We start from the raw sequence: 27,290 nt of genomic DNA on the forward strand, positions 1-27,290 counted from the left end.
CCACCAGAAAGGAACATGATGACATTTCTAATGACATTATGGAAGATCATTTTTTAGCATGGGGAGGCGCCGTACGCACAACCCAAAGAGCTCGGATGCCTCCCACGCGCCCCATTTTTTTTAATCAAATACTGAATTGCCTATAAGTTGACTTAATAATAATGAAAAAAACTATTGTAAAAAGATGAAAAAGTTCATTGACTCCAGTTTTGAAATTTTTTTTTAAAAGGCATTCGAGTCATTTTATTGTGCTTTTTAATTATTTGTTATTTTAACATTTGGTCAAATATCAAATTGTTTCTTAGTTGATATTATAATAACGAAAAAAGCTATTATGAAAATACAAAAAATACCCCTTGACACCATTTTTAATTTTTTTTGCTTTCAATTATATTTTATTTGTTTCACTGTGTAATTAAGATAAAAAAAAATACTTATTTATCTCCAGTTAATTTGACAATAACTAACTAGTCATGTAAAAAGAATTCAATGTGATTGATAATTAGCGTAAAGTTTCTTAGATGGAGGGGTAAACTATCAATACACTGTTTCAATAAACAATGCAAATGGTCCAGAGATACTGTGTTTTTGGAAGGTCTCTTAGTTTTCGTTGATAGGGATGGTCATGGATACCAATGTGTTGGTTTTTATACTATTCATATACAAACTCGAATTCAAAACAATTATCCAAACCTACCTGACTAGATATGGATACTCAAACCTGAACTCAACCCAAATGCTGTAATTGATAATTATTTAATATATAATTAGATTAATATACATGTAGTTTATATTTTTAACTTTAAATTTATTTATTTATTTTACATCGGTTCAGGTTTAAATCAGGTAGATCCGTGCCCATACCCAATTCAAACCCCACCCTCTACCTTTGAGTTTCACCCAAAACCCAAATCAGGTTTAGGAAGGAATCATCCAGGTTCATGTGGAATTGTCATCCGTATCTCTTTTTTCACAAAACAAAAGCATTTTCAGTAATGAATGAAGTGCCGTTGCATGGCTAAATTTTTATAATTCCCAATCATATCAAGGCATTGTATTCAAACCAAGCACTGATTCCATCATTTTGGAACCATGATTCTGAAATCTAAAATGAGAATTCTCAACTAGCAACAATACCGAGCTATTTTCTTGATTTTTTTTCCACCAAGCTTGAATGATTAAATATTCAACGAGCAGAAAAATCTTTGAGGGAAAGAACAAGCTTGTCAACAGTTATTCAGGTCTCACTAGTTACAAACAGCATTTACAATGTTAGGCAAAATATTTTTGGAACACTGCCATCTAACTATTTTCATACTTTTTAACCAGAACCTTCAACTATCTATATTCAATTTTGACGAAGTAAATTGAGTTGATACATGTACAAAGATACGAGATGGAATGCTGTCATATTTCATTTACAAAATCATGAGAAAAAATGATGGCCAAAAATGAACTCATGCCTTGAGGGAATAATAACTCGTCCAAGACAACAAACTACAACCCAACAAAGAATCAAAAAATGCTGTAAACACTCTGTGGAATCAGGCTCAGGACATAGAGAGTTGTTCCGCTGGTCAAATACATGTTACACCCACAGGACAGCCGCGGACTGTAAATCAACTTCATATCTGATCTAGGGCAGCAAGCATACCCTCGTATACATTAGTGACATTAAAGCAGGATATCGTATTTTCTGTATTCAACTAAATAAAAAATTTCAGAGGCCTAAACGCTACGATTTTATAAGTGGGCTCAGTCCGTCGCCTTCCCAACCAAGCTTGAGCATCTGATCGACCACTTTCAAGCTCAACTGCAAGCAGCGATCAAGGGAGTCACAATAAGGTTTCATTAACAGCAAGCATTTCAATCAAAATAATGAGAGGGTTACGTGCATCACTAACAACTGAAATAGATTACAAAATATTGGACCATTTCCCCCAAAAAGCATTGTTTTCAAATACACACAAGATAGCAAAGCAAACTGAACAATACAAATTTGTGAGAACGCTGTAGATTACTTCAAAATATAAAGGGCCAAGCATTTAGCAGTTTTTGTGTTGCCATGGGACGGTTTAGCAAGTTGAACACATGATGCTTAAATATGAGATTTTTGGGGATAAAGGTCCATTAGATGTGTACTAACAAGACCAGGAGCACATTATCATAGAATTACCCGCTGTTAAGAGAAACAAGAACATGAACAAATTGAACTTACAGCAGGATCAGTGAAGATTATCAACTGCTTATCTGCAGTTGATACCACGAGATTTGTGCTATCATTGTTTAAAGCCAGAGCAGTAATATCCTGGCCTTCTCCAAGTTTCAGAACATGAAATACCTGGACAAAATGTGGCATGCTAGTTAGTAAAATTCAATTAGCAGCGAGATGTAACAGATATATCATAAGCAGAATCTTGAATAACTAAGGACACTTCAGAACTAAGTGAAGTATCTGTTGGGCACTACATAAAATGTCTATGCTATCATGCCAAGACATATAAATAACAGGTCTGTCTATTGAAACAGGGAGGGAAAATTAGCAGCAGCAGCCAAGAGTACCAGAGTCCATTTAACATATGTCAGGGAGCACATGCGGCCATCACTTAAAATACTAAGATGAAGGTCACACATATTAACAATTTAAAATTCTCAGTTTCTTATACCTTTAGTGTATAGAGATCCAGGAAACAAATCGACGGGGCAGGAACATCTAATCTGTTATCTTCACCAGTGTCCACTGATTCTAGATCAAAATCTGCAGCCCCTGTCTTTTTTAAGCTTAAGTTTTGGCTGTTATTAGAGGATCCATGATTTTCTGGACATGAGTTCATGCCAATCAAAGCACACTTCCCATCCACAGATATTTCAATGCAACTAACACTGCCAGATAAAGGAAGTTGTGCTCTAGCAATTAGTATCCCGTTAAGAGTATAGGTGTTTAGAGAATTTTGACATTTGTTCCAAGTCATTACAACCCCCTCGGATGAAAGAAAAACAGAATGGGCCTCCACACCAAACAGCCTTCTGATCAAACGACCCCTTCTTATAGAATGCAACAGCACATCTGATGATTGGGAGCAAGAAACAACGATCCCAAGATCTGAACTGACACAACAACACAGTATTTCTCTGTGGTGACCACGAAGGACATGTATCGGACCCTCAATACGACGCCACCTACTTTTTTCTGCCAGGTTAGTTGCTAGAGTGCTACCGGCTGCAGGTGGGGTTCCGGTGCCTGTGGAAGGATCTGAGATACTACTTGAGCTCGAAGTGAAAGCTCTATGCATCTTCCAGAGTAGTACAGTAGTGTCCCGTGATCCCGTGACAAGATAGTTGCCATCTGGAGAAAGAGCAAGGCAAGTGACTGGAGCACAATGTGCAATGGCAGTTTCTAGGGTTTTTGCACTATCTGCTGATATTAGCTTGATACTATTATCTGCATGTCCACCTAAATATAGCCATAGAAGAATGAATATATTGGTTTTTCAGGAAAATGAAAAACAAATTTCATATGATAGTGAGGAAAAATTTAGCAAAACACAACTATAAATCAAACAAAATAAAAGGAAAATAGAAAAAAAATGACAAAAAATAACACAACTTATGCATAGATGTTTGACTTAAGAGCACATATAAGCATGGATCAAAGGGTGGAATTTCTCCTTTTGTTTTTTGGCCGAAACCCTTGGCACCCTTAAGAGTATCAAGGTGCCATGCAGTTTTTAAGTGAAAAAAGAGTCGAAATAAAAATGAAAATGAAAAGTAATTCAAGAATGCAGTGATGATCTTTCGCATAAAAATATTTCCCTCTATTTTCTTGGAAAGAAAAGGGTAGGAAAATGTGCTTGCTTTCATTTGATTGAGGATCTTGGATAAAGATTCCCAAGCGTTCACCACTTTTTGATATTTTCAATGGTTTTTGCAAGCAATTTAATTCAGTATCAACTCTAGAATCTTCTATATTTCCTACCCATTTAAGCCCTTGAGGTCTTCCCTGTCACACCTTGACCATCCAACAAAAATTCACTAGTTTGGATAGCAAAATGACCTTGTAAACCCTATCAGCCAGAACCGTGAAATTCACCGTGTACCATGGACCAACTCCTGATTCCTGATTAGAACTGATTCAAGAATTTACCCTTCACATTATAAGTCCACAGGATACTTCTAATTCCTTTGACCTTCAAAGCTTGGAACTAAATAAGCAAAGTCGATGCTCAGTCTAATTTCCTAGATAATTGGAGAGAATTAAAACACCATACAACATCAAATGGTTGCAACAGTCCCTTTTTTTTTTTTTGCTTGCCAGAAATTATGTTTTAAAACCTTTCTGGTATAAGTGAAAAAGCAATAATAAAAAATATAGAGGCCCTAAAGACCTTTATTATTTCATGCAAACATAAATTTCAATTTAACCAGGCAATGAACATTGCATGCCAGGCATACAAAAGTAGAGAAGGGATTGCATCTAATATCATCATAATAGAAATGACAAGTAACTCATGTAGTTTTAAGGCAAGTATTCAACATGATACTGGATAGTACACTGCTAACAAATGACACTTCTTTTCTAATTTGAAGTGGTAGCCAATACTAGCAAAGGAGGTGAAACTTTTAAGCCTTAAATATTTTTGACAGATTTAGGAAGGGAATGCAAGCATCTTATTCCAGTGTGGATTGTATGCAGACAGTTTGTGGGTCAATCAATACTTACCAGTAATTATTTCTTTGTCATGAGTGATGGAAACCACCGCTTTGCTTCTAATCCCAGATGAAGCAAATGCAAGTGCTTGGGGAAAATGCCACTCATCTCCACCAGACACAGACTGCCCTTTAAACATTCGCATGAATGTTCCACCAGCAGAGCTTGTTAAGGCCTTTCCATGTTGGAAGAGGAAAGGTGTGCCTTGGCCATCTGGCGTGTTGGGTTGCCACTTGTGCTGGGCAATATGTGCTGCTGGTGCATTTATATCAACAATTATGACAGCATCTGAAGATGCATGAATGGAAGCTGCAGGTAGATTGCAGCGTTCTGGGGCTGGAACAGCATATGGTTTGACTTCTTTTGGGTTCCTGAAGATAGTCTGACATAAAATGAAAATCTAAATCAGAATAATGTGCTCTAAATTAATACTGATGATTTTTATGATGGAATATCCCAACATGCAATTCACCCATTCAAACACAAAAGAAGGTTTTTTTTTTTATTACTATCAAAAGCACCATCAACTGTTATCAAATTGTCCAACTTGTATCTAATGGATCAGCTATCTAAATGTCCAGCCTCTAATCTCAATCCAAAACCCTAGGACTAGTCCAGGGACAACCAATGAAATATGTTCCTCCATGCTATATGATCATTACGTAACCAATTACCATGACCTTCCTCTAAGAAGCAGGTACATATATTGTTCATAAACAAGGTTAACTTATTAACCCAGCATATCCAATTGAGTGTTCTTGTCCTTGAAGAATATCAATTTTATATCATCTATATAATCATGAAATCTTAGCTATACAGGTGTAGGTTTGATAGCATGTGTCAACAGCAGAGTCTTTATCCATTATCACACACTATATCACAGTATACATGGAAAGCAAAAGGCTAAGTAAAAAAAGAATTTAAACAATAACTTGGACTTATACATGCTCATAAGAGAATTACATGCTTCCACAACTGTATCAGATTTAAACAGCCAAATTCATACCTGCAAGTGAAGAACATCAGCTAAGGGCATCCTCTTCAAGTGAGGAGCAGTCAGAAGTTGGGATGGAGTCTGTCCAAAGTATGCAATCTGGTCTTGTGTGGCATGTTGTTGTGCCTTTTTGTAAATAAACCAAAAAAATATAACAATAAGAAATAAGAAACAAAACCTCATTTTAACAAATAACAGAGGATAGCAGTGTTCCCATACTGGATCTGAAATCTTGTCAATATCAACCGCCCCTTCATAGGTGATGTAAAAGAAAACATTGTTTGCAGCTATAGCTTCTTTACCACGTTGCTTAAAGCTGCATGATCCAATTCATTAAACAGTTGAAATGAAAATTCCAGAGTTAAATTGCATATAATTTTTTTTTTCCGGAGGAAAATAATGAGATTGCTAATAATGAAACATAAGGCGTGCAAGAATGAGACATTACTGATGGAATCAAACAAGTTTGCTCAAATCTTACCCGAATATGAGATCAATCCATTCATGCAAATGTGCAGATACATGCTCACTTTCAAGAGCCATCTGATGCTTATGAATAAAATCAGTAGTATTTTCAGCCCAAGGAGGAAGTTTCACAGAATCTGAAAGAGCATTTAATCACAGTAAAGACTTCAACTCTGTAACTTTGAATTTCATTTACTTCACTAAAATATGTCAGTAAACATACCAAGCTTTCCACCCAACTGTGTTGTACCAAAGTCGATTGAATTTTCATTGGTTAAGATCTCGGGAAGATAAAACAGCTCAGGAACCTAAGGCAAACAAGAGCCCACCACCCCAGAAGGAAAAAAAAAAAGAGGTTATTAATTGCCATTATGTAGACAAAGATATGAGCAACAACTTATTATCATAAGAAAAAAAATGTCAAAAGTGCATACAAGAACAAGTGATCATTATTGACACAAGACAAAGGATCAAAGCATACAATAAGATAAAGTGGTGCCTTTTATGCTAACAAGTCATTTCAGCACATGCATTATTCAAGTTGTTAAAAAGTTAATGTATCATTAGTTAAAAGGAAAAATAAAATAAAATAAGTTATTTGAGTTTATCAAACTAAATTATGTGAATAAATTAAAAATATTATGTAAAAATATAAATCCTTTTGTGAGTTGGAGTTTTATTTGTATCTAACATAATCCTTACCATTAAAGAAAATGAATAAAACTAGAAGATTATTTTCTTCTTTTTTCAAAATTTGATGAACTTTTCCTTTATGTTCAATAATATATTTTACCCTTTTTTTAATTTAAAATATTTTAGTTGAATCAAATGTTTGGTTAAGATTGTGAATTACAAATCTGTTCTCTATTCTACATAAAATTTTGAAGAATGATAAAGAAAATTTATAAAATGAGATTATTATTACTGTTATTGTTATTATTATAATTATTATTATTGAGTTTTTCTTACTTATCTTGTTTAAACAATTCTTCCTGAATAAAAAGTAAAAGATAATATTAAATAATCATCAAGACTAAAAAAAGCCTTTTGACTTGTTACAAAAGAAAGGTGAAAAACAGCAAGAAAGAACACAAACACAGGGAAGGGGAAGTAACTTAAGGTAACATTTTTTCTTTATCAAGAAAAGTAACTTTAACCTGTTAAAAAAAAGTAAAATAATGAGAAAGAAGATTGATATGGTATTTAACTTGAGGTAATTTTTTTTTTGTCATGAAAGGTTTCATTAACTGTCAAAAAATTGAAGTACTACAAAAGGAAAGTAAAGTTAAATTCAATTCAATCATTAAATAATATAACGAGGGCATTTTACTCTAATCAAATGTTTCAACAAAGGTAGTGCTTTATGGATAGTTACGGATCTTCAAACAAAACATATTACATACCAATTCCTTCACATCACTCATGTCTTCAGTAACTCCATTCCAGGTAGCAGCAATATCTGAAAACATCCGATCTGCATGATCGAATTTTCCACCTTGCAATTGAATTGAAAGCGTTGTAAACGGTTCAACTCTAACAAGATAATATAAAACCTGTCACAGAACCACCATTAATCATATAAACTGCAGTAACTGCATATCAAGCATTCAAGCTGTACAATAGCATTAAACAACATGCCCAATTGGCATTAAGTTTATTGGTATAGACAAAAGGAAACACAGAAAACACAATATATCAAGGGGAAAATGGTTCAAATGGAACAAAAGACAACATTTGAAAAATCAGAAGGGGGGAGGGGGGAACAAGGCAATCAGGTGCAACTGATTACTATTTCATGAAGTGGTGCCACAAGCTGGATGGAATTGGTGCATAAACACAAATCTACATCCAATTAAATACAAGAATCGAGTTAAAAATCCAAAAACCTCAATTCTACTCTGCAAACCACATGTAGAATGAATTATTTATAATTTTAAATGAAATATTATTCATAAAAACCTACATAACTCACTAGTAGTTTCAAGATCTGTAACATTCATCCAAAATCTGTATCTTGCAACCAGGTTCCATTTTAAATAGGGTCTGATAATTAGCATCTTTACTTAGGCTAATTCAGGTAGGACTTGGGCATTTATCTACTGATAACTATGTTGTAAATTGTGAGGCATCATAAGCATTGTCAAGTACCCTCTTCCCATATTGGTTTCTCTTCTTTGTGATTCCCCGATATGCTACACTTTGATTTCAAGAACTTTCGTAACTAGTATCCCATAATCATGATACGAGAAAACTATGGAAATGAAGAATCTTCATGAAATGAAACGCACAGGTAAAGACAATTATGATGGGAGGACAAGCTTCACAAGATTAAGTGGGGAAAATAACTTACTGTCCCTGCACTTGAGTAATGAGAACCATAATGGAATTTTGGAATGACTGGATCATCAAAGCTAGAATATCTCTCCTGGAACTTTTTCAGCCGATCAGGATTCAAAGCACCAACAGGCTGCAAGTATATATCCTGCTATAATGACAGTAGAGAGAGTGCCGTTCTACTATAATTGAAGAGTAATTCAAGTTATGTCACCTTTGAAAGATCTCGATAAGAAGAAGCATCAGAAAGATCCAAACTTTTTGAACTGTAATCGGAAAGAACCCATGGAAAAACTGGATACTGCAAGGTAACAAGAAAATTTAGAAATATCAAGCACAGCCTTCCACACTAGAACAAGAAATTACCCGAGAAACATGCCTGAGTGATGTCATTATAACTACGCCCAGCCAGAGTATTGAGTTGCATTAGATACTCAAAGTTGCTAATCTGCACAATGGTTGTGTTGAAATTTGTTATTATTCTGAATTAATGTTGCAAATGTGAATGAAACTTGCCATATTACTGAAGTCAATTTGTGTTTATACCTCCCACCTTGCCCAACGTTCCATAAGTTGAGTTCTCTTCAGAAGTTGCTCAGGTCTCTACAACAGGAAAAGGCAAGCAGCTTTCATGATATAATAGCAAAGTGAAAGACAAAAAAACATCCAACAGGCACAAAAACACACGTGCACCCATGACCAATTCTTTTAAGAACTGTATAGTCAGGTAGAGATTTAAAAACCTGAGTAGCCAGATAAATATTGTTCAAATGAGGAGGTCTTGATTGAACTATAGCTCGGTAAGCATTTCTCCGTGCCTCAGTACTCTAAAGGGACAAATATGAACCAAATGTTAGTGGCGGAGTTCTATTAGCATAGGAGAAGAAAATGATCAGGATAAATTTCAAGTGAAATACCCCGAAATCAAAGAAGAAGTTCGATCGGTCAATCATAAACAATTCCAGAGCACTTCTTCTTAGCAAATACCTGAAGATGGCAGCAAACCAGTATGGAGATGAGTGAAGAACAAAAGCAAAATGATATTATGGCCTTGCTACACAATATAACAATTTCTGCTGCGAGTGTCATAACTTCGTGCATATAAAATGATACCAGAAGATATTCTTATGGTCAGTAAATGAGTTGAAAAAATAATAAAATTCTGGAAGCAAGGCAGCATATGAAGTTGAGCAAAAGGATATGCATGTTGCAGGTTATAATGCACACTTCTAATGTCTGTCAACCAAGAATCACACCTGCTAAACAACTGAATTTCTGGAATGTAGGACTGACATTTAGATAATGTGCTAATGCCAGTTCTTAGTAGGACCAGAATGCATTTAATAGTATACAATAGAAAAGCTGCTTACATTCTGAATTCAGAAAAAAACAACTCCGAGAATGACTCCTAAAGTCTTTTAAATCTAAAGATTTCATAGTTGTTAGCAATTGAGAAAGCACAATGATTTCATGACCAGACAGAATGTGATAAACACTGAGCAGGTAAAAAGCTTTAAGGCGAGTACAGTCACTTGACAGCAGGTTCCTTATTCCCATTTTGCAAAGGTTAAGGAAAGATAAGGACCCTGCCAAATAACACACATCAATCCTTCCAAATCAAGGAAAATCAAGGTTGTGTTTCAGAAGACATTGCTAAAAATCATTATATCTATGATACAAATTACTCAAATATATGACATTTGATGTAGTGTCTCGTGTGGGAAAACAATAAATAAAGCATCTCAATAGAGGCAACCTGCATGAATCCGGTGTTATCTTTCTAAAATAAGTTAAGAAACTTTCTATCATTGATGCTTGCATATCAGGCTAGAATGCTAGTGCAACATGTGAACCCAGAACATGTAAAACCATAAATCAGCTGGAGCAAACCAAGAGTCTTAAAGTCAACCAACAGATGACCCGTTAAACCAAATCAACTTGCATCCCCCACATATTACAAAAGAAAAGAGTGTGTCAGCTTTTTTTGGTAAGCCAAAGTTATTATATTTCCTTGTCGTAACTCAATTTAAAATCATAGACTCATGACCCACCTACACACTACAATTGCATTCTTCTGACAAACAACTTGAGTAATCAAACATGTTATCAGAATATAAGACACTCAAATTGTTCATCTTCAAAAAAATTAACAAAGATTCTTAGTTGTTGAAATTAAAGAATAAACAGTAAGAAATACAATTCCAGTTACACTAATAAAAGCCAAATAAAATTTTACCGCCGGCTATAAATCTGATGGAGGGAAGACATCAGCCAACTGTGATCCTTTTCTTGGACTCCCGATTCAGAAGATTCCATTCCATCAGCATTGCTCTCAGTGGTATTAACTATAAAGTTTATTCTCCTAGTAGTTACCTGAAGAAACAGTTACTCATATGCTCAGTAACTACATCCAAATTAACAGCTCAGAGTAAAAATGTCAAGAGTTTCTAGTTTTCAAGTTCTCAAAAGGGAAACAGGCAAAATGCTCTACTTTACATCCTATTTGTTGAAAGCAGTAGAGTGCTTTGCAGACACATTTATGAAAACAAGATTGAATGCCACATGCTACGATGGCACACACCACCAGCAGGGGAAATGATGAAAAGAAATCAGAGTGGTTTTATACGGAAAACTTTCAAACCAAAGGCAATTGCTGCTTGTTGAACACTGCAACAATATCATAGGGCCACATCTCACACCTACTGGCATCATTTCCACTACAAGTTGGGCTCGAAAATTACCACAAATGGCATCTAAGTTGTATCAGTCAACTCCATGATCCTCCACCATAATTATAAAATCAACAAGCATGAATTACAGTGTTACTTAAAGTTCCCTGCATCTCTATATTCCAAAATTGGACAAAACCAAGGAAGCTCTAAATGGTTGAATTCAATTTCCAAGTGCTCCTCATCAGAAACAAGATTTCTTTGCTTCTGGTTTCTTGCACCCAGTTTTAAGATCTTGATGTAGCACCATTTGAAATTATACGAGACTAACATCATAAATTTAAGATTAAAAACATGAAAAAGAGAAAGAATTTGGTGGATGATTAAAAAAGGATGCCATGCTAGTCTCATAGAGCTTACTTGAAATGTTCCTCGCATAACTGTCAGCGGCCGGACCATAGATGAAGGAAGTTCAAGAATGATTCTTTCATCAAGTTCACTGGGTACATAACCTGGTGCAACTGCAGATGCATTTTCCAAGTCTTGGTCCCTGGCAAGCTGAATGTCATTAGGTTCAGCTGGAGGCTGCATATTTTGATCAGTTGCTCCAGACAGGCTCAGCTGACTCTCCCCACTCTGCTCAGTATCAAAGGATCTACCATCAAAATTCTCAATTTCTGTACGTTCCCCATCTTCATTTAGTCCCTCCACTGAGATTGCTTCTGCTGCCAGAACAGGAACATTTCCTTTATCATGCTTTATCTCAATTTGATCCTCATAATTAGCAGCAGCACCAAAATGATCAGACCCTTTATAATTCCTCCTCAAACATCTTCTCATTCTTGAAGAAGTTTCCATAAAATCTAGCTTCCAGAAAACCTACACAATTGTAACAACAATTTTTCAGAAAAGAAGCTACTCTATTTAATAAATAAGAAATTTAATATGAGAACAGCAAACCTAATACATTAGATAAAACATGTCACTGCCAAATGGTTTTGATGATGTAATACACTTCTATAAGTTATCTCACACAACATACACGTTCAGGATTGCACAAGGAGTCCCCAAAGGGCCCGAAAAGACTCTTCATCTCTATCAAGCAATGTATAAGTCTGCGCCAAGCATGAATTCCACTGGATAAACGATGACGAGATATAACATCAACTTGAGCACGCCTGTCAACCTAGCAAAATAATGATAGTAATAAGAAAAAATTCATCCAGGTAGTTATATCATACAAGAAATTATAATGCAAGGCTAGCATGACTCAAACCTCTAATCGTTGCATGTTTCTTGCTAAAGCAAAGCTAGCAACAAGGACTGCAATAAATTTATAGGATAGAGCATTGAAATCTTTCCCATAGACTGATCTTGTGTCAGCTGGTTGTAAGCATTCCATCCATGCAACTCCCATGGCTTCAGCAATATTCCATCTCCTAACACGCTCCATATCACTAGCATTTCTTCTCTGTGCAGACGTGGCCATTGCAACAGCACTAAGGCCCCGTCCAGAACCAATCTTAGCATTACGTTGAAGATCACGCGCAGCTGCCAACGCAGCAGCTTTTGCAGCAGCCTTATCCTTAGGATGAGCTGGTGTTTTGTTAGGCACTTCCAAAGGCTTTTGAAAGCTTGAGAAGGTATGTAATCTAGCAGTTTTTCGCTCCAGCAAGGAAGAGTCACGCCTAAGATGTGTAGTTGTTGCAGGAGCAGGGGTTTCTCCACCTGCAGCACCAGCAGCAATCATTGCCAATGCCATTGCAGCTGGTGGTGATGCAAAAGCAGCTGCCCAAGCGGGAGAAATCATGCAGAGAGCAGCCTGGAGAAATCATACAGCAATTCCAACTTTATTTTTATTTTATTTTGTTTTTGAGAAGAACACCAAAGACTTCTAAAAAGTAATTAAGGAGCGGAATGGAAACCACAGCATAGCAGGCGCTGGCTATCCAAGGTTTAAGAAAAAACATTCAAACAAGAATATATAACAATTTTAAATGAAATAAGAAAGAAAAGCAAAGATGAATTCTTGGTAGTATTTAGGTGCAGAGTTATAATACTTTTCCAAACCAGTGTAATGACAACAGACAAATAAATGGTGCACTTACTGTGTTCCGAAAGAAATTAAGTCATACGAGGCTAGCAACAGATTACAACCGTAAGCTTAAAAACAAAGAAATGAACACCACTTCAGGCATGCACTCACCCTAGAGATGTTTTACAGACATTCGCTTCCAATTATATACCTCTACCCATATTCTTCCATTTCCTAACATGCTAAATCATAATAAGTTCCTTAAATACAATTCCCACAAGACCTAACACTTTATATGCCTTCTGGGACACAAAATTGGTAAAAAACTTAGCCTCCAAATACATCAGCAGAACAATTATCAAAAGTCTGTTAAGAACATACATTACCATGGTGCACAAGAATATGGCAACTAGCATAAAATAAAATCCCTCCAGAAAAGCATCAAAGAATTCATGCCAAAAAAATACAGTCATGAAAATAACTAAACAAAGTAAACATCTTCACTAACCTCTATTTGTAGTGCATCAGCAGCTAATGCACGATCATCAACAACAAGAGGATTTAAACCATCAGCAGTTGCAAGCTCATGAATTCCAGCAAGAAGGGGCCGCCACCTCCTCAATACAGCAACAAATGGTGGTAAGATACCCTCAAGGTACTGTTTACGGAGGGGTTTCCTGTCTCTGCCAACAGCATGCCATACCTGCAACATACATGTTACACTATGTTAACTTTTAAAAAAGAATCTGCATAAATGAAAACAACCACAGTATCCAGCTGCATAAGCACGTGGCAAGTGGAAAGCAGAAATAAGAATCCTGTAAAATAAGATCTCAGATACAAATAAACAACAGAATGGATAAGAGCTGAGGATATAACAACAGCTGTAGTCTAGTGTTACACCATATCAAGACAGTTTTATGCAGAACAAACCTCAGAGTAAAGAACACAAGACGCAACCAACACTCTCTGTCGTTTTGAATCAGAAATTGGCATGTTCAGAACAGGTGAAAGCACACTGTAGATGGATAACACAAATTAGTTCAAGAATTGCATGCCAATAGCACATGGTAGTGAACAACAGCCAAAAAGATTACAATAAGGACTCGAGGATAACAAAAACCCATGTCAAAGCAGTAATAAATAAAATAGCATCTATGCAACATGTTATTGTGAATATGCATTGGGATAGAAAAGAAGAGAATGAACAGGAAACAAAAATAAACATACACAACACTCCACACATATCACGAGAGAGCTGAATCACACTGAAAACGATGATGCTTCTTACACCCCAAAGAAAGCAGGACTCACTTTTCCCAGTAAGAATTTAAACTGTTTATAATTAACTACCTATATTGGTTAACGAAAACCTGAACAAAGACTGCAGTAAATTATGAAGAAGCAAAACATGAGCTGTAAAGTAATTTATCTGATAATGTGTCGTATTCATTAGTTTAGAAGAAAAACATTAAACGCCTATTTTTGATGATGTAGGTTCCCTAGCAGTTCATCAAGTCTATAGTCCAAGTAAGCCCAGGAAAAACATAAACTGCACTTGCTTCCCGCTATAATTAACAGCAAAAACCAGAAATTAAAACATTCAGGTTTTATGTTGTGAAAAGAAGAAGAAGAAGAAGAAGAAGCAAGACAGTTTTAGCTGGAGAGGTGAAATAGGCAACAAGATGACCATAATTTCAGATCAAATGAAAAAAAATCCCAAGAACTGAAACTAGGAGATTCTTCCAATACAATGATGCACCACCCCAGTCAGTGTTGACTTGAGCAAGTCTCAAGGGAGTGCCTATAATAATAGCATACCAACAAGTGCTACCCAGTTCAGTATAAAATATCAAGTAGCTTGGTTTCTTAATTGAGTTACCCAACTGCAAGAGGTTGCAGCTAATACCGTATGCCTAATTATTCTTAAAATTAGTTCCTATCCCCTTTCGATACAACCACAACTTATCAGTGTTGCTTCATGTAAAGAGAACTAAATCATCATACTCTGAAATACTTATGAAAAAATATGAAGATACTCAGAGGGAGTTCTGACCCATGAAAACTTATTCAATTTTCTCCAGCAACATAGTGTTAGCAGTGGTTTGACAAAACTTAAAGGAACATCTCCGTAGTAGAAATTGGATTTCATTTAGAAGTTTGGAAGATCATTATCTCATAAGAAACTTCAAGGAAAAAAAAGTTCAAAGAAAAAACATTTATTACCTCCACAGCAAAGCTGATCGTGGTTGTCTCATAGGCATTCGAGCACTGTTTTCTAAACACATGATGTTGCCAGCTTGTCGGTCAAATCCTTCTGACATCCCATCGTCCATGCTTACATTTCTCATGAGCAAACTGGTCTCCCCATTGTCCTCCTCTCTCATAGACAGAAGCACCATACGGAGCATGCATAGAAATGGTTGGTCGCTATCCAATAGCTGATATAGTGCCGCCATTCCACCCATTCCAGTACCAGATCCTCCACCTATACCAAGACCACCACCAAGTCCAGACTCGTCTAATAACAGAGCTTGAAGCATGGCAACTGACTTTTTAACCAAAGGAAGTTCAATCCAGTTTCCATTTGCATCTTTTTCTAAAGTAGACCTCCAAGATTCCCATCCACTTCCACCACCACCAAAGGGAGCTGTTTTTGAAGACATGCCAACACCATACCACAGTCTGCTCCTAAATTTCCAACCCTCAGCCAAATCCATCATACAGCTCCCATACGAAACAAAAGCACATAAAACAGATTCATAAGGCTCAGCTGCTGCTGCTGCGGTAAGACGTTCCATCACACTCGCAGAAATTTGCCCATTTGCATCAGCCATCGAAGCAAGGACCTTAGGAAGTCACATGTTAGTATATGAAATATAAAATTGTAAATTCTATTAACTGAAAAAAATATATGTGCTAGCAAAACATCCCGAGTAGAAATTAGCATAAAATTCATAGATCTTCTGCTGCCAAGTGCTATGAATAAAGAAGCCAAGCATAAGGGAAAGAATTATACATACATCAAGAGGGAGTCCCCCAGAGTCACTAGATCTGCGATCACCCAAGGCTTCAAATGAATCCGCACCAAGGGAACTTGAGCGATTATTGAGGGGAGATACAAGAGAAAGCGGAGATGGTGAACTATCAGCAACACGTGACGCACAAGAAAGTTTGCTTTGTAATCGTAAGTGATCTTCAACAAGCATTAAAATCACAATAGCATTTTCAACCAAAGCCACCGAAAGCTGAGCAGCGTTGTCTGCTTCAACCTTAGCATCTTTTGGTGGCAAACCCTCAGCTGCAACACCAGCAGCTGCAGCTGCAATTACTTGAGTCTGCAGCAAAAGAAAAGTTTGATGTGGATGTAAGTGTAATTATCCTCATAATCCAACCAGAAATGGTGAAAGATAGCTGTCACCATTCTTTCTAGTAACAGTTTCAACTAATCAAGCAGTAATAACGGTGTCACATAATGCAAATTCATCAATTAAATACAAAGTTTACTATGGTCCCAGAATGTTCTAGCTCTCCACCTAGCCACAAAGTCTTTGAATTGGATGCATATGATAACAAAGTCACAGCACTCATATTTGTTTCCCCGTACACTAGGCCAATTTGTTTGATTATGGAAGTTAGTTGTTATCATAAAGAATGTTATGTTGAAGTCTGGGCTGGTAGTGCTTGACATGGAATTGGTAAAAATAAAATTTGGCATGCCCTAATAAATAATGTGGATATCCCCTTCTGGCAACATATATTTTGGATGTAACACCTTAAAACAGCATATCAGTCGTCATTATGCTAGGCAAGTTATTGTCAGATCAAGTGCTACTAGGCCACAACTGGATAGAACTCTGGGTGAAATGAACTAAGTTCCAAATGGAATAGAAGAGAGTTGATAAAACCTAAATGGGAAATCATATGAATGCTTTAAAATTATTAAAAAGAACATATCAATTTGCAAGTGGAAGTTTTGTCCTGCTCTACTGCCCACTCATTGTGCACATTTTCCATGCAGATTCAATTCTAGATTTTGGTGTTATTCTAGCATAATTCTATTGGTGGTCACACCTGCTTCAGCTTTTTATACATTTTAAGACTCATCCAAAATGAAAATTGAGATTGCATAAAAAATGACATGGCATAATATTCCCAAAGAGCAGAGAAACACAAAAGTTACCTGAACCTGCAATTCTCTTGCAGCAAAGTCTAGCAATGCACCCAAGAGTCTTCTTTTAAATACAGGCAGTGATTCTTCGCGTCTTTAAATGATGAAAAATATAGACCAAATAGAGAAATCAAATATTGGCTATTAGGTATCATCAATAAGAGAGGAATAATAGCTGTAGCTCAGAGTTTATGGATTACAGAAAAGGAATAAAATATCACATGAAGCTAGTGTGAAGTTTGTTCGGGAATTCTATAGATATCTGGATAACAACCATATGGTCCATGTAGTACAGTCAATAATCATTGAAAAAAAATTCCAAGGAAACAAAATGAATCAACTCATTGGAAACCCACTAAGAGACAAGAATTGATGTTATCAGATTTTGAGTCAGCCAACATAGGGACAATCATGATCCATGAAGTTAACTGAACCTCATAAAAGAATAAACCAATTTGAACAGAGCAGGGAAACATCACAGAAGCAGGCCAGTAAGATAGGGGAATACCTAACTCGTTGGTCTCCTGTGCTTGATCCCCCAACAATAGAAAGCCATTCTGCACAATGAATTGTAGCTTCAATATCCTGTAAAGGGGAAATGAAAGCTGATATAAGCAGGGTTTAAGGGGACACCCATCCACTCAACACAGATTTGACAGGGGGGGTATTATATCAGAAAAGATTTGACATATAGAAAACAAGTACAGGTGGAAAATATTGGCAGTTACTGTTTCAAAACAGTGTATGTAACAGATATTTACACTAGCAATATGTTTCAAGCTTCCACATAATAAGCACCATTAACAGCTGTGGTTTCATAGCAGTGTATGTAGAAGGTATTTGCACAACTAGTACGTTTCAAACTGTCACCTAAGGGCAATAACTGACAGCTACAGTTATGTAATAGCTGTAAATCTGCAACCACAACACAATAGTATTTTTTAATTTAAAACCACAGGTAGGAATGAAGATCAGCTTCCAAAGAGAACTTTGAGGTTGTTTCTAACTTGCAGGATTCTAATATCTTTAAAATTTCAGTATATTGCACTTGTCACAAAGCTGATAATTTGTGAAAGTAATTCCAGGATATCATTTCAAAATCTGCAATTATTGAGCTGATTCAACAATGATGCTTAATTTACTCTAGTCAAATGCAAGGAACACCAAGATACGCAGAAGAAACTATAAACATATTTTATTGGAATCAATGATAGAGAACACAAACATAATGGTCAAGCAATTAATATCAAAAGCAGTCTATGGATCCTATCTTCCAACAGGGAATAGAGTAATACTAGTTATTTGACCCACGTTTCGCCATGGGTCGGATAATTTTTTTGGCAAAAAAAATTAAATATGCAAGCTTTTCAAATGTGTTTTTTTTAATTCTAATTATAAATCAAAAGGCCTATACATGCATTTAATTAAATACATCGAAAATCATTTGTGCTAATAAATGCAAATAACAAAGTGTTAAGGCGTCTATTCAACTCGCCTCATTGCAGGTCAAATAAATTTTTTTTTTTTGACACAAAAGAATTAATATGTAGGTGTTATTAACACGCTTTTTTACATTAAGTAAAAAATATAACCGTGACTCAAAAAGTCGATGCTTACATATAATAAAGATCATATGCGTTAATAAAAACATGTAAGATCTTGAACTAGTTTTTAACATAGTAGATGAATGAAACAATATTGCAATTACTACAGTGAAACATTATTTTCTTAGTCTTGGTATAATAATTTTTCAAAAAAAAAAAGTAAGAAAAATTAAAAAACAAATTACAAAAGAATAAAGATAAGAACAAAAAATGAGCATAAATAGGCCAAATGTAGAGTGATAAATATTAAAAGTGTAAAAAATAAAAATAATATTTTTTTCCCAAAAAAAAACTATAAAGAAAAAAAATGGAAAAACTAGAAAAATATTACAAAAAATGAAGATAAGAAGAAAAATGGTGATAAATAGACCAAATGTAAAATGATAAAAATGCCAAGTATAAAGAGAGAGAAAATATAAGAAAAACTGAAAATTACAAATTTTGCCACTGATACAATAAAAAAAAGGAAAATTATACAATTATACCATTTCTACCAGAAAACACCATATCCTTTTAGTATATGTATAATATAAAAAATATAAGAAAAGGTATTGAAAAACACCCACCTTCCAACCATCCTTCTGGCGCATTGAGTGCTCTAACATTATAATCAAGAAGTTGTGTACGAGGTCCTCTATGTCTCCTAAGCTAGCCACATTAGAATCTTTGGTTGCACTCATCTGAAAACACAAGTAATGCAATTAAAAACACAAAATGAATAAGAATAATCAAAGTATGACCCCAAAAGCTTGCTAGATCAATATAAAAGCTCTCAATTAAATATAAAATGTTCTTATCATAACTAGGTGTCATGCCCCTTACAAAATAACATTTAAGTATAAAATCAACAAAATAAATCCATAATGATGTCAGGTTATGTTACCTCATAATTAGAGATTAGAATCTCTAGAAGCCACTCAGGCCATTCCTCCATTTTTGTCAGACTGCTTCTGTTTTCTGGATGACTGCAAGCCAAAAACAGAAGATCCTGAAATCATATAGAATGCAGCAGCTCAGAAACTAAAAATACAGAGGACCTTGATCAGGAAAACTAGAAATGTGAGGTTAAAAAGAGAATTTAGACTACATATTCAACTTATTTCATCAGGAAAACTTTTTGTAATGGGGTTTTGACATGGCCATTTCTAGCAATTCAGCACATCATGCATTACCTTGAACACTTGGTAAAAACATCTGTTGTAGAAATAAGAATCCACAAAATAATTATGCATCAACATGTTGACTGAAATAAAACTGAACATTTACCTATACTCCTGTTAGCTGATCAGCTAGGGCTATGGGAAAAAACACTATAGGACGCAAGAGCAAACCCACTGAACTATATTATGGAGAACCAAGAAATAGAATACTAATGACAATTATAAGCCTTCAAGTTCCTGTACTACAGTATCTTCCAATATCTAAGTTCCAAAAACTAGAGAATATGTTGTTCATTGTTAAATCTTACTGTCTAAATGGTTATTAAAATAATGTATTATAGGGAGCTTCTTGGCTGTCACCTCATTTAATAAATGAAAGATAGCATCTCCCACCCACTTCTTTCATATTTGAAATGACATAAAATTAGCACTCCCTTACAAGAATCCATATCTGGTGTCCACCTTTAGTTTTCCAATTATTTAAAGAAACATAAACTATTACTGTGTTTGCAGCATAGAGTTCAAAAATTCCCTCTATTGGAAACTCTTGTATAGTAGGGTAGCTAAAGGTAAATTTGCAAAAGCATATATAACCTCATAGATCAACTTGTGTAGCCTTTATTAATAACAACACTAAGGTGACACAAAAGTGCAGACTGAATTTCTGCACAACTTGGGCAATTATAAAGCTTCATTCTTTTTCATTTATATACCAGAAACAAATCTGGTTCAACAATGATCTGAAAAGCAAAAAAAATGCCTGCACAGAAATAACAGCACAGAAACATAGCATGTCGCACAAAAAGGAAATACCTGCAATGCTTGGCTTTGCAAGGCTCTAGATGCATAAGGCAGAGACCGCAACAGAACCAACAGAAGTTGTGAATGTTCAAAGCGATGTCCAGAATCATAAAAGTTCAGCCCCTCCTCTGTTGAAGAAGCATTAATCTGAAAAGTACAAAGGAGTGATTTACAATTTGTTTTGAAGTTTTGGTGAATAAAAAAATCATAATGAAGCCATCCATTTAGAGTTTTCAAGACATTTAAGAACAACAGACAATCTCATAATATCTCATTCACAACTTTAAATGTGCTTACTGACCACAGTTAAAACAACAGTTTTACCTGATTCTAATAAAATATGGTGAAGCGTTCACAACAGAAATAAAATCAACATTTCCTATGAAATATTTAGTTATGAAATACAACTTTATTTAACTATGAAACATGACCAAACATTTTGTTATGCATGCTACTGGTGGATAGGTAGATACATAGAATGCTTGTGATCAATTATAAAAAAGCAGTTATTCCAAGGCAAGAAGAAATATCAAGGTGCACCAGCAATGCAAACTACCAATCTTAACATCACCCTTAAGCCTTGACTTTCTAGTGCAAAAAATAAGCACGAGTGTGTGCATGTGTGCAAAAAAGTTGTGCATGTTCCCTCAATGGAAAAAATATGTAATATAGAATTATGGTCTCCTAAAGAGATATACTTCACTGCAGAAGGAACAAAAACCATTAATGATAGAATTACTAAATTTTTTATGCTTTGTTGATTTGGAATAAAAACCTCATCAAAATTCAAAAGGATTTAGCAAACAAAATAGTAAGGAAAAACATTCAAGGATTTGTATTTGAAATCATAAAGAAACATTTACAGATTTTTACTTTGCAATGACAATAAATATTTTTGAAAAACAAGACTATTCATTAATAAACACATTCATCGAAATGGATGAGACTGGAAAAAAATACCGAGGCTGCCAATAAAGCTGTGTACACAGTGGTTGTCATAAGCCTATTGGGCGCTGCTTGGAAAGCCTTCTGTAGTGCAAAAAGTAGTAGAGAAACTTTATCATCAAACATTGTACCGCTGCCATCATGCAGGCCACCACCAAAAAAGGTGCTAGTAGTATCAGAGGGTGCATGTGAACCAAACTTGAAATGACCAGAAGTTACAAGAGCGCCTATTAGCCCAATGATTGCAACAACAATGCCATCACTTTTATCAACATTGTAAACATTATTCCTTGCATTATCAGCACTAATAGAAAGGCTTATACCACCCAAATTCTTAATAAATGGGTTTTCAGAAACAGATGACATCCTTTCAATTTTCATGCCAGGGGAAGAGGTGGCAGGACTGCCACCACCGCCACTATCTAAACGTTCAGATTCATAATCTTGATCCAGAGAAGTCAAGTCCTTTTCCTTTTCATCATTCATTCTTCTTTCTGAAGTACCCTTACCAATATCTAGTTCAGTTTCTTGAACTTGTAAGCTATCATCACTCTTTGCCACTGATTCTGGAATGCTATGTTCACCAGCTTTTGCTTCTCGCTGAAGCAGAACAAGAAGTGTTTCTATACCACCACATGTTATGAATGACTCTGCAAACGTACGAGCTCTAGCTGTATTTGGTTGTATGACTAACCTGTAGATAAGATTCAAAACTCTGGCAACCTGAAAGAAGATTTTTTTGGCAGGAGTCATTTAGGATAGATTTATAAGCAATTGGCCAGTGTAGAACATCATAAAATATTAAAATGGACCATATAATTTATCACATCGATACAGCAAGATTCTGCATATATGAATCTTATTATTATTTAAAAAAAAAAAGCAGACGAAGTTCACAGAGAAAACTCACATGGAAGGCCATGTTAAATGTGGGGAAATACAGACTGCTGAAATGGCTGATATACATTTAACATCATAAGCAAAACATAATGGTCAATAAAGTAACTTTACCTGATTAGGTTGAGGGCAATCAACCATGAACCCAAGCAGACAACGGAGGTCATCTGTGGCCACTGCAGCAGATGCTGCTCCTATTAGAAGTTCTATGATCACTAAGAGTTCATCAACCAAAGCATTCAATTCACCCACTGGATGGGTTGCCTCTTTCGATGAAAACGTATTCACAGAATCCTTCTCGATAACTGTCCAATAACATCTTCTGCAGCCATCAAGCAGCATCTGAATAGCATTGGCATCTCGCATCACCAATGACTCTGAGAAAACCATGTCTGCTAGTGAGGACAGAAGCTTCTTTTGCAATCCATAGTTGCACAAGCTCCAAATTCTCAGATCCAGTAACAGCGTAGTGAAAAGCTGCACTTTGAGGGCATGATTATGCTTCTGGGACTGGCATAGGGAAACAATGGCTGCAACAAGTTCCTCATCTCCAACACCATTGCAATTCCCAGCATCCAACGAAGACAAAGTTTGGAGAAGATAATTTAAGATTTTTGAGAGAACCTCAGGCCCTCTAGTGCGGCACAATTCTTCATTGTTCCCAGGATGTTGAATAGCTATGGAAATTATTCGGAATACTGGAGCAGCCAGAGTAGCTGTGGCAAAGGTTATGGGAATATTTCCTTGTTCTGGTTCCAGACTATCTTTATGCACACTGCTTACCGCTAGAGGAAGTAAGGAAATGGGGCCTCCATAAGCCAACGCCCACAAAGCCTCCACTGGTCGCATTCGTGTAGCAACATGGACTTGTCCTAGAACCTCAGCTGGCCGTCGGAGCATGCCTTATTGGACACAAATAGAAAAATTACGAAGTAACATATAAGTGACCAAATTATTCAGGGCATCAAACAAAAGAAAGCCCTCAACCATACACAAAAAGATATCAAAGGTTTTGTTAAAATTGATGCTGTAGCCCTCAACAAAAAAAAATTCAATACTTGTTGTCAGGTCATTTAGGACTGAATCCGGCAATGAACAGGTGAACCAGACGGGAGACAATTTAAACTGGGCTTAACTGCTAATGATAAGAATAAAAAAAAGAGAGGAAAGAGAAAAGTTAAGAAAATAAAATCTTCTAACTCCACTCATTGAATTATTTATTATAGTGAAAACATGAGGATTGGATAAAAATTGAGTGCAAAAAAAAAAGATAGGCATAGCTGCACTATCAGAGGGGCATCTTCAGAAATAAAATCTTCTTTCAGATAATGATACAACAGGCACCATGGTATGTAGAAGATAAAGGAAAAGGAAATAATTGCATAATGTGCATACCTGCAGCACCAGAAGGAGAAGCATCGGGACAGAAACGCCCACTAAGCAAACTGGGGTGATAGAGAAGGTGAATTGACCCTCCAATCTCTGCATCCAAAAGTGAACTTTCTTCTGCCATTGCTCGAACGTGGTCATTTGTAGCTCGCCAAGGAAGCCCAGCGGCATTACCAAAACAAGGCAGCACATCCCCTCCTCTGGAAGCTAAGCGTGCCATCCTTTCAGGACCAATTGGCTCCTTAAAGATATAAACAGGCCCCATCTCAGCAAACAAAGGACACTGCCTACGACGTCGTTGTAAACCAGCCATTGTAGGAGGAGGGTTTGTCCCAATGCAGCAAAATGCTAGTGGCTTGGAGATCCGAGGGAACTCAAAAGGACGAGTTTCATACAAGGATCCATCAATATACAATCTCAGTTCACTCTCTGTTTTCCCAATCAGTCCCTGCTTGTAAATATGCTCCAAACCAATAAAGTACCAGCATTGTGGCTTGAATGCATGAGTGAAATGCAAAGATGCCTTCTTTCCCTTTCCGCTACCACTTTCAACAACCAAAAACTGAGCATGAAAGTAAGCCTCTATGCCCTGGTTATCAGCAGACAAGAAACTGAACAATCTAGGCATGTGGGTCGCCCCTTCACCAGCAAGAGCACTGGCAGCAGCTGCAGCTGACATAGCAGATGATTTTCCTGACTTGGCTGCTGCAGCAGCTGCAATAGCAGCTGCAGCAGTAGCTGTGTTCAATGTGTCTGCAAATGATTCGATATAAATCCATGTTGCAAATGCATAACCATTGGTAAACGGCCAACGACTCTCTCCTGGACCAAGTAAACCTGAGCTTTCACCATCAAACTCGAAAGTAGATGCTGGTCCCTTTGACTCCTTTCCACCCATTGCCTTCTCCAACACTAGCATTAAGCGATATGCCCATGAAGTAGTAAGCGTTCTTGTAATTACTTGCAACCATCTATGCAAATCAACAACATTAAGTGAATGACCTGCTAGGTACTGGAGACAATAGCATAAAGGAGTCCCGTCCCATTTCATCTGTTCTGTTAACCCACCAGCCTGAACAAAGATTTTCTCTGCGGTCCCCAAAAGTACTCCCAATAAACCAGCCATAGAGCACATGGCTCTGTTTCTTGTGCAAGCCCGTAATATGGCGAGCAACCCCCTCACCATTCGTGTCCTAGGGGACATGAAAACCTCACTGTCACCTACCCAAGGAAGGCAAGGAATAAGCTCACCTGCCACAATGGCTGCCCTAGAGTTCAGCATCACACTAGGAGGATTATGATCCTCATCCTCAAAACTTTCAACTCCACCCATTGTGGCCAAAAGGGAATCAACAACCAAGTAAGCAATGCCCTCAGCTTCCCCTCCACTTCCAAAACTCTCAACTCCACTGACAATGTTCTTCAGCTTGTCCAAGCTTTCAGGCTTTCCCATTATAGCTGAATCCACCAAATGCAATAACTCTGGGGACACATTTGGCATTGCAGCTTTTGGCTTAACCTTTTGCGGTGAACCAGTTGGAGAAAATCCATCAATAAAGTAACCAGAATCTAGACTGGTTGACGAGTGTGACTGCTTAATTGCATAACCAAATTGTGTCTCAGGCCCAGGGCTCGATGCAGAGCGATCATGTTGAATTTCCATGACAGAGGAAGAATCATATTCAACACCATAATTACTGTATGAATTCGGAGAGATTTCTCCAAACCTATCAAATGAGAATCTCTCACTCTCTGAATTCGATGACCGGTTAGAATTGTTATTATTAGCCGGAAACTCACCAAAACTCTTTTCTTGATCTTTTAAAGACACCAGTTCAAACTGATCATCATCATCAGTATCTACAGAATCATCCCCATCCATAACCAGATTTTCATTTTCTATCTCCTCTTGACCACGACTAATCACATTTACATTCTCCTGAGGAGATTCTCCTACCCTACCTTCCTCTACAAAACTATCTACTTCCTGAGCATCACAACTTTCTCCGATCTCCTTGTTTTCTTCTTCTTCTTCCATTTTCCACTTCTTTTAAAGACACCACATTTACCCACCGCACGCAAACCTATTAACCAAACAGAAGAAAATTCAAAATAGAATACCATTTCAAATCAATGCTAGACAATTTCAATACTACAGAACCAAAATAGCTTATACAAATTGCAAAAGAAATTAGCTCAAATGATTTTGAATCACTTAAATTCAGCGGATCTAGCTTCGAAATCACATACATTTAATTTAATAAATGAAGTATATACACTAATCTGCCTTTTTACTTGAATAATCACAACAAGATCTCTTTAATCACCATATAACCGATCAAGTAAGTCCCTCTTTCGAACACACATAACATTCAATATCAAAAGTTAGAAAATGAGATGTAAAATAAAATGACGAGGCTCAGATCAGAGAAAATCCCCAATGACAGCAAGAAATTGAAAATGTAATAAGAAATTGATCCTTACCTTAGAGAAAAGAATCGGTCAGGTTCGATTTTGGAAAAGTAATGATTTTTAAAGGAAAGAAAATTAATTTTGAGAGGAGAGGAGAGGAGAGGATCGGAGAAGACGAAAGAGGAGGCGAATTGAACGCGAGAGAGATGATGGATTCAGCAAGCCCAGTCAATAACCAATGCAAGGTGAAGGGTGGTTAAATTAATTAATGACTTCATTATCAAGCTTATTTGGTTTTGAATTTTGAATATTTTTTTTATGGGTGAGAAAATCTTTGTTTTGTCTTGCTTCCCTTACACGTAAAATAAAATAAATTTATACTTCTGTCGAGTATGTAACAATGTTATAATATTTAAATTAAAAATTAAGAACTTAAAATTCAAAATTAAATTAAACTTCAAAATATTAAAATTTAATTTTAAGTTTATTTTAAAAAAACCAAGGCTTGTTTGTTGGAAAATAAATTTATTTTGAAAAGTGATTTCTACTATGAAAAATAAATTTTTAAAAAATAAATTATTTTTTTGAAGTTTGATAATATCATAAAAAATAATTTGTAAAATAGTTTTTAGTGTTTATCTATATTATTGAAAATAAGTTAAAAATAATTTATTAATATTTTTTTAATTTTATTAAAAAAATAAAG

The 27,290-nt window shown here is 36.0% G+C and overlaps 1 protein-coding gene across 1 annotated transcript; it reads right to left on the reverse strand.

Annotated features, from left to right (window-relative positions):
* Positions 1–1,178: 1,178 nt before the first annotated feature.
* LOC7461730 (BEACH domain-containing protein C2) lies at positions 1,179–26,856 on the reverse strand. Its single transcript, XM_002302512.4, has 32 exons — positions 26,657–26,856; positions 24,179–26,256; positions 22,898–23,685; positions 21,902–22,609; positions 20,954–21,088; positions 19,864–19,968; positions 19,547–19,660; positions 17,885–17,961; positions 17,389–17,470; positions 16,229–16,543; positions 15,432–16,054; positions 14,139–14,223; positions 13,714–13,908; positions 12,447–12,992; positions 12,213–12,356; positions 11,591–12,049; positions 10,738–10,874; positions 9,419–9,488; positions 9,245–9,328; positions 9,048–9,104; positions 8,881–8,949; positions 8,716–8,802; positions 8,518–8,634; positions 7,571–7,720; positions 6,391–6,475; positions 6,184–6,304; positions 5,922–6,018; positions 5,715–5,828; positions 4,721–5,090; positions 2,667–3,454; positions 2,219–2,341; positions 1,179–1,813 (listed from the first exon to the last, which is right to left on the reverse strand). Exons 2-32 carry the CDS (start codon positions 26,208–26,210, stop codon positions 1,736–1,738), a joined length of 8,955 nt encoding a protein of 2,984 aa, XP_002302548.4. The 5' UTR covers positions 26,211–26,256; positions 26,657–26,856; the 3' UTR covers positions 1,179–1,735.
* Between the last annotated feature and the right edge of the window lie 434 nt (positions 26,857–27,290).

Source organism: Populus trichocarpa, chromosome 2 (assembly GCF_000002775.5).
Source record: "Populus trichocarpa isolate Nisqually-1 chromosome 2, P.trichocarpa_v4.1, whole genome shotgun sequence".
In the NCBI taxonomy this organism is placed as follows: domain Eukaryota; kingdom Viridiplantae; phylum Streptophyta; class Magnoliopsida; order Malpighiales; family Salicaceae; genus Populus; species Populus trichocarpa.

Coding starts and splice junctions, on each gene's coding strand:
- LOC7461730 (XM_002302512.4), bottom strand. CDS start 26,210: ATGGAAGAAGAAGAAGAAAACAAGGAGATCGGAGAAAGTTGTGATGCT. Junction 16,055..16,228: donor CTGGGGGACTCCCTCTTGAT/GTATGTATAATT, acceptor TGACTTCCTAAG/GTCCTTGCTTCGATGGCTGA. Junction 9,489..10,737: donor CATCAGATTTATAGCCGGCG/GTAAAATTTTAT, acceptor TGCCATCTTCAG/GTATTTGCTAAGAAGAAGTG.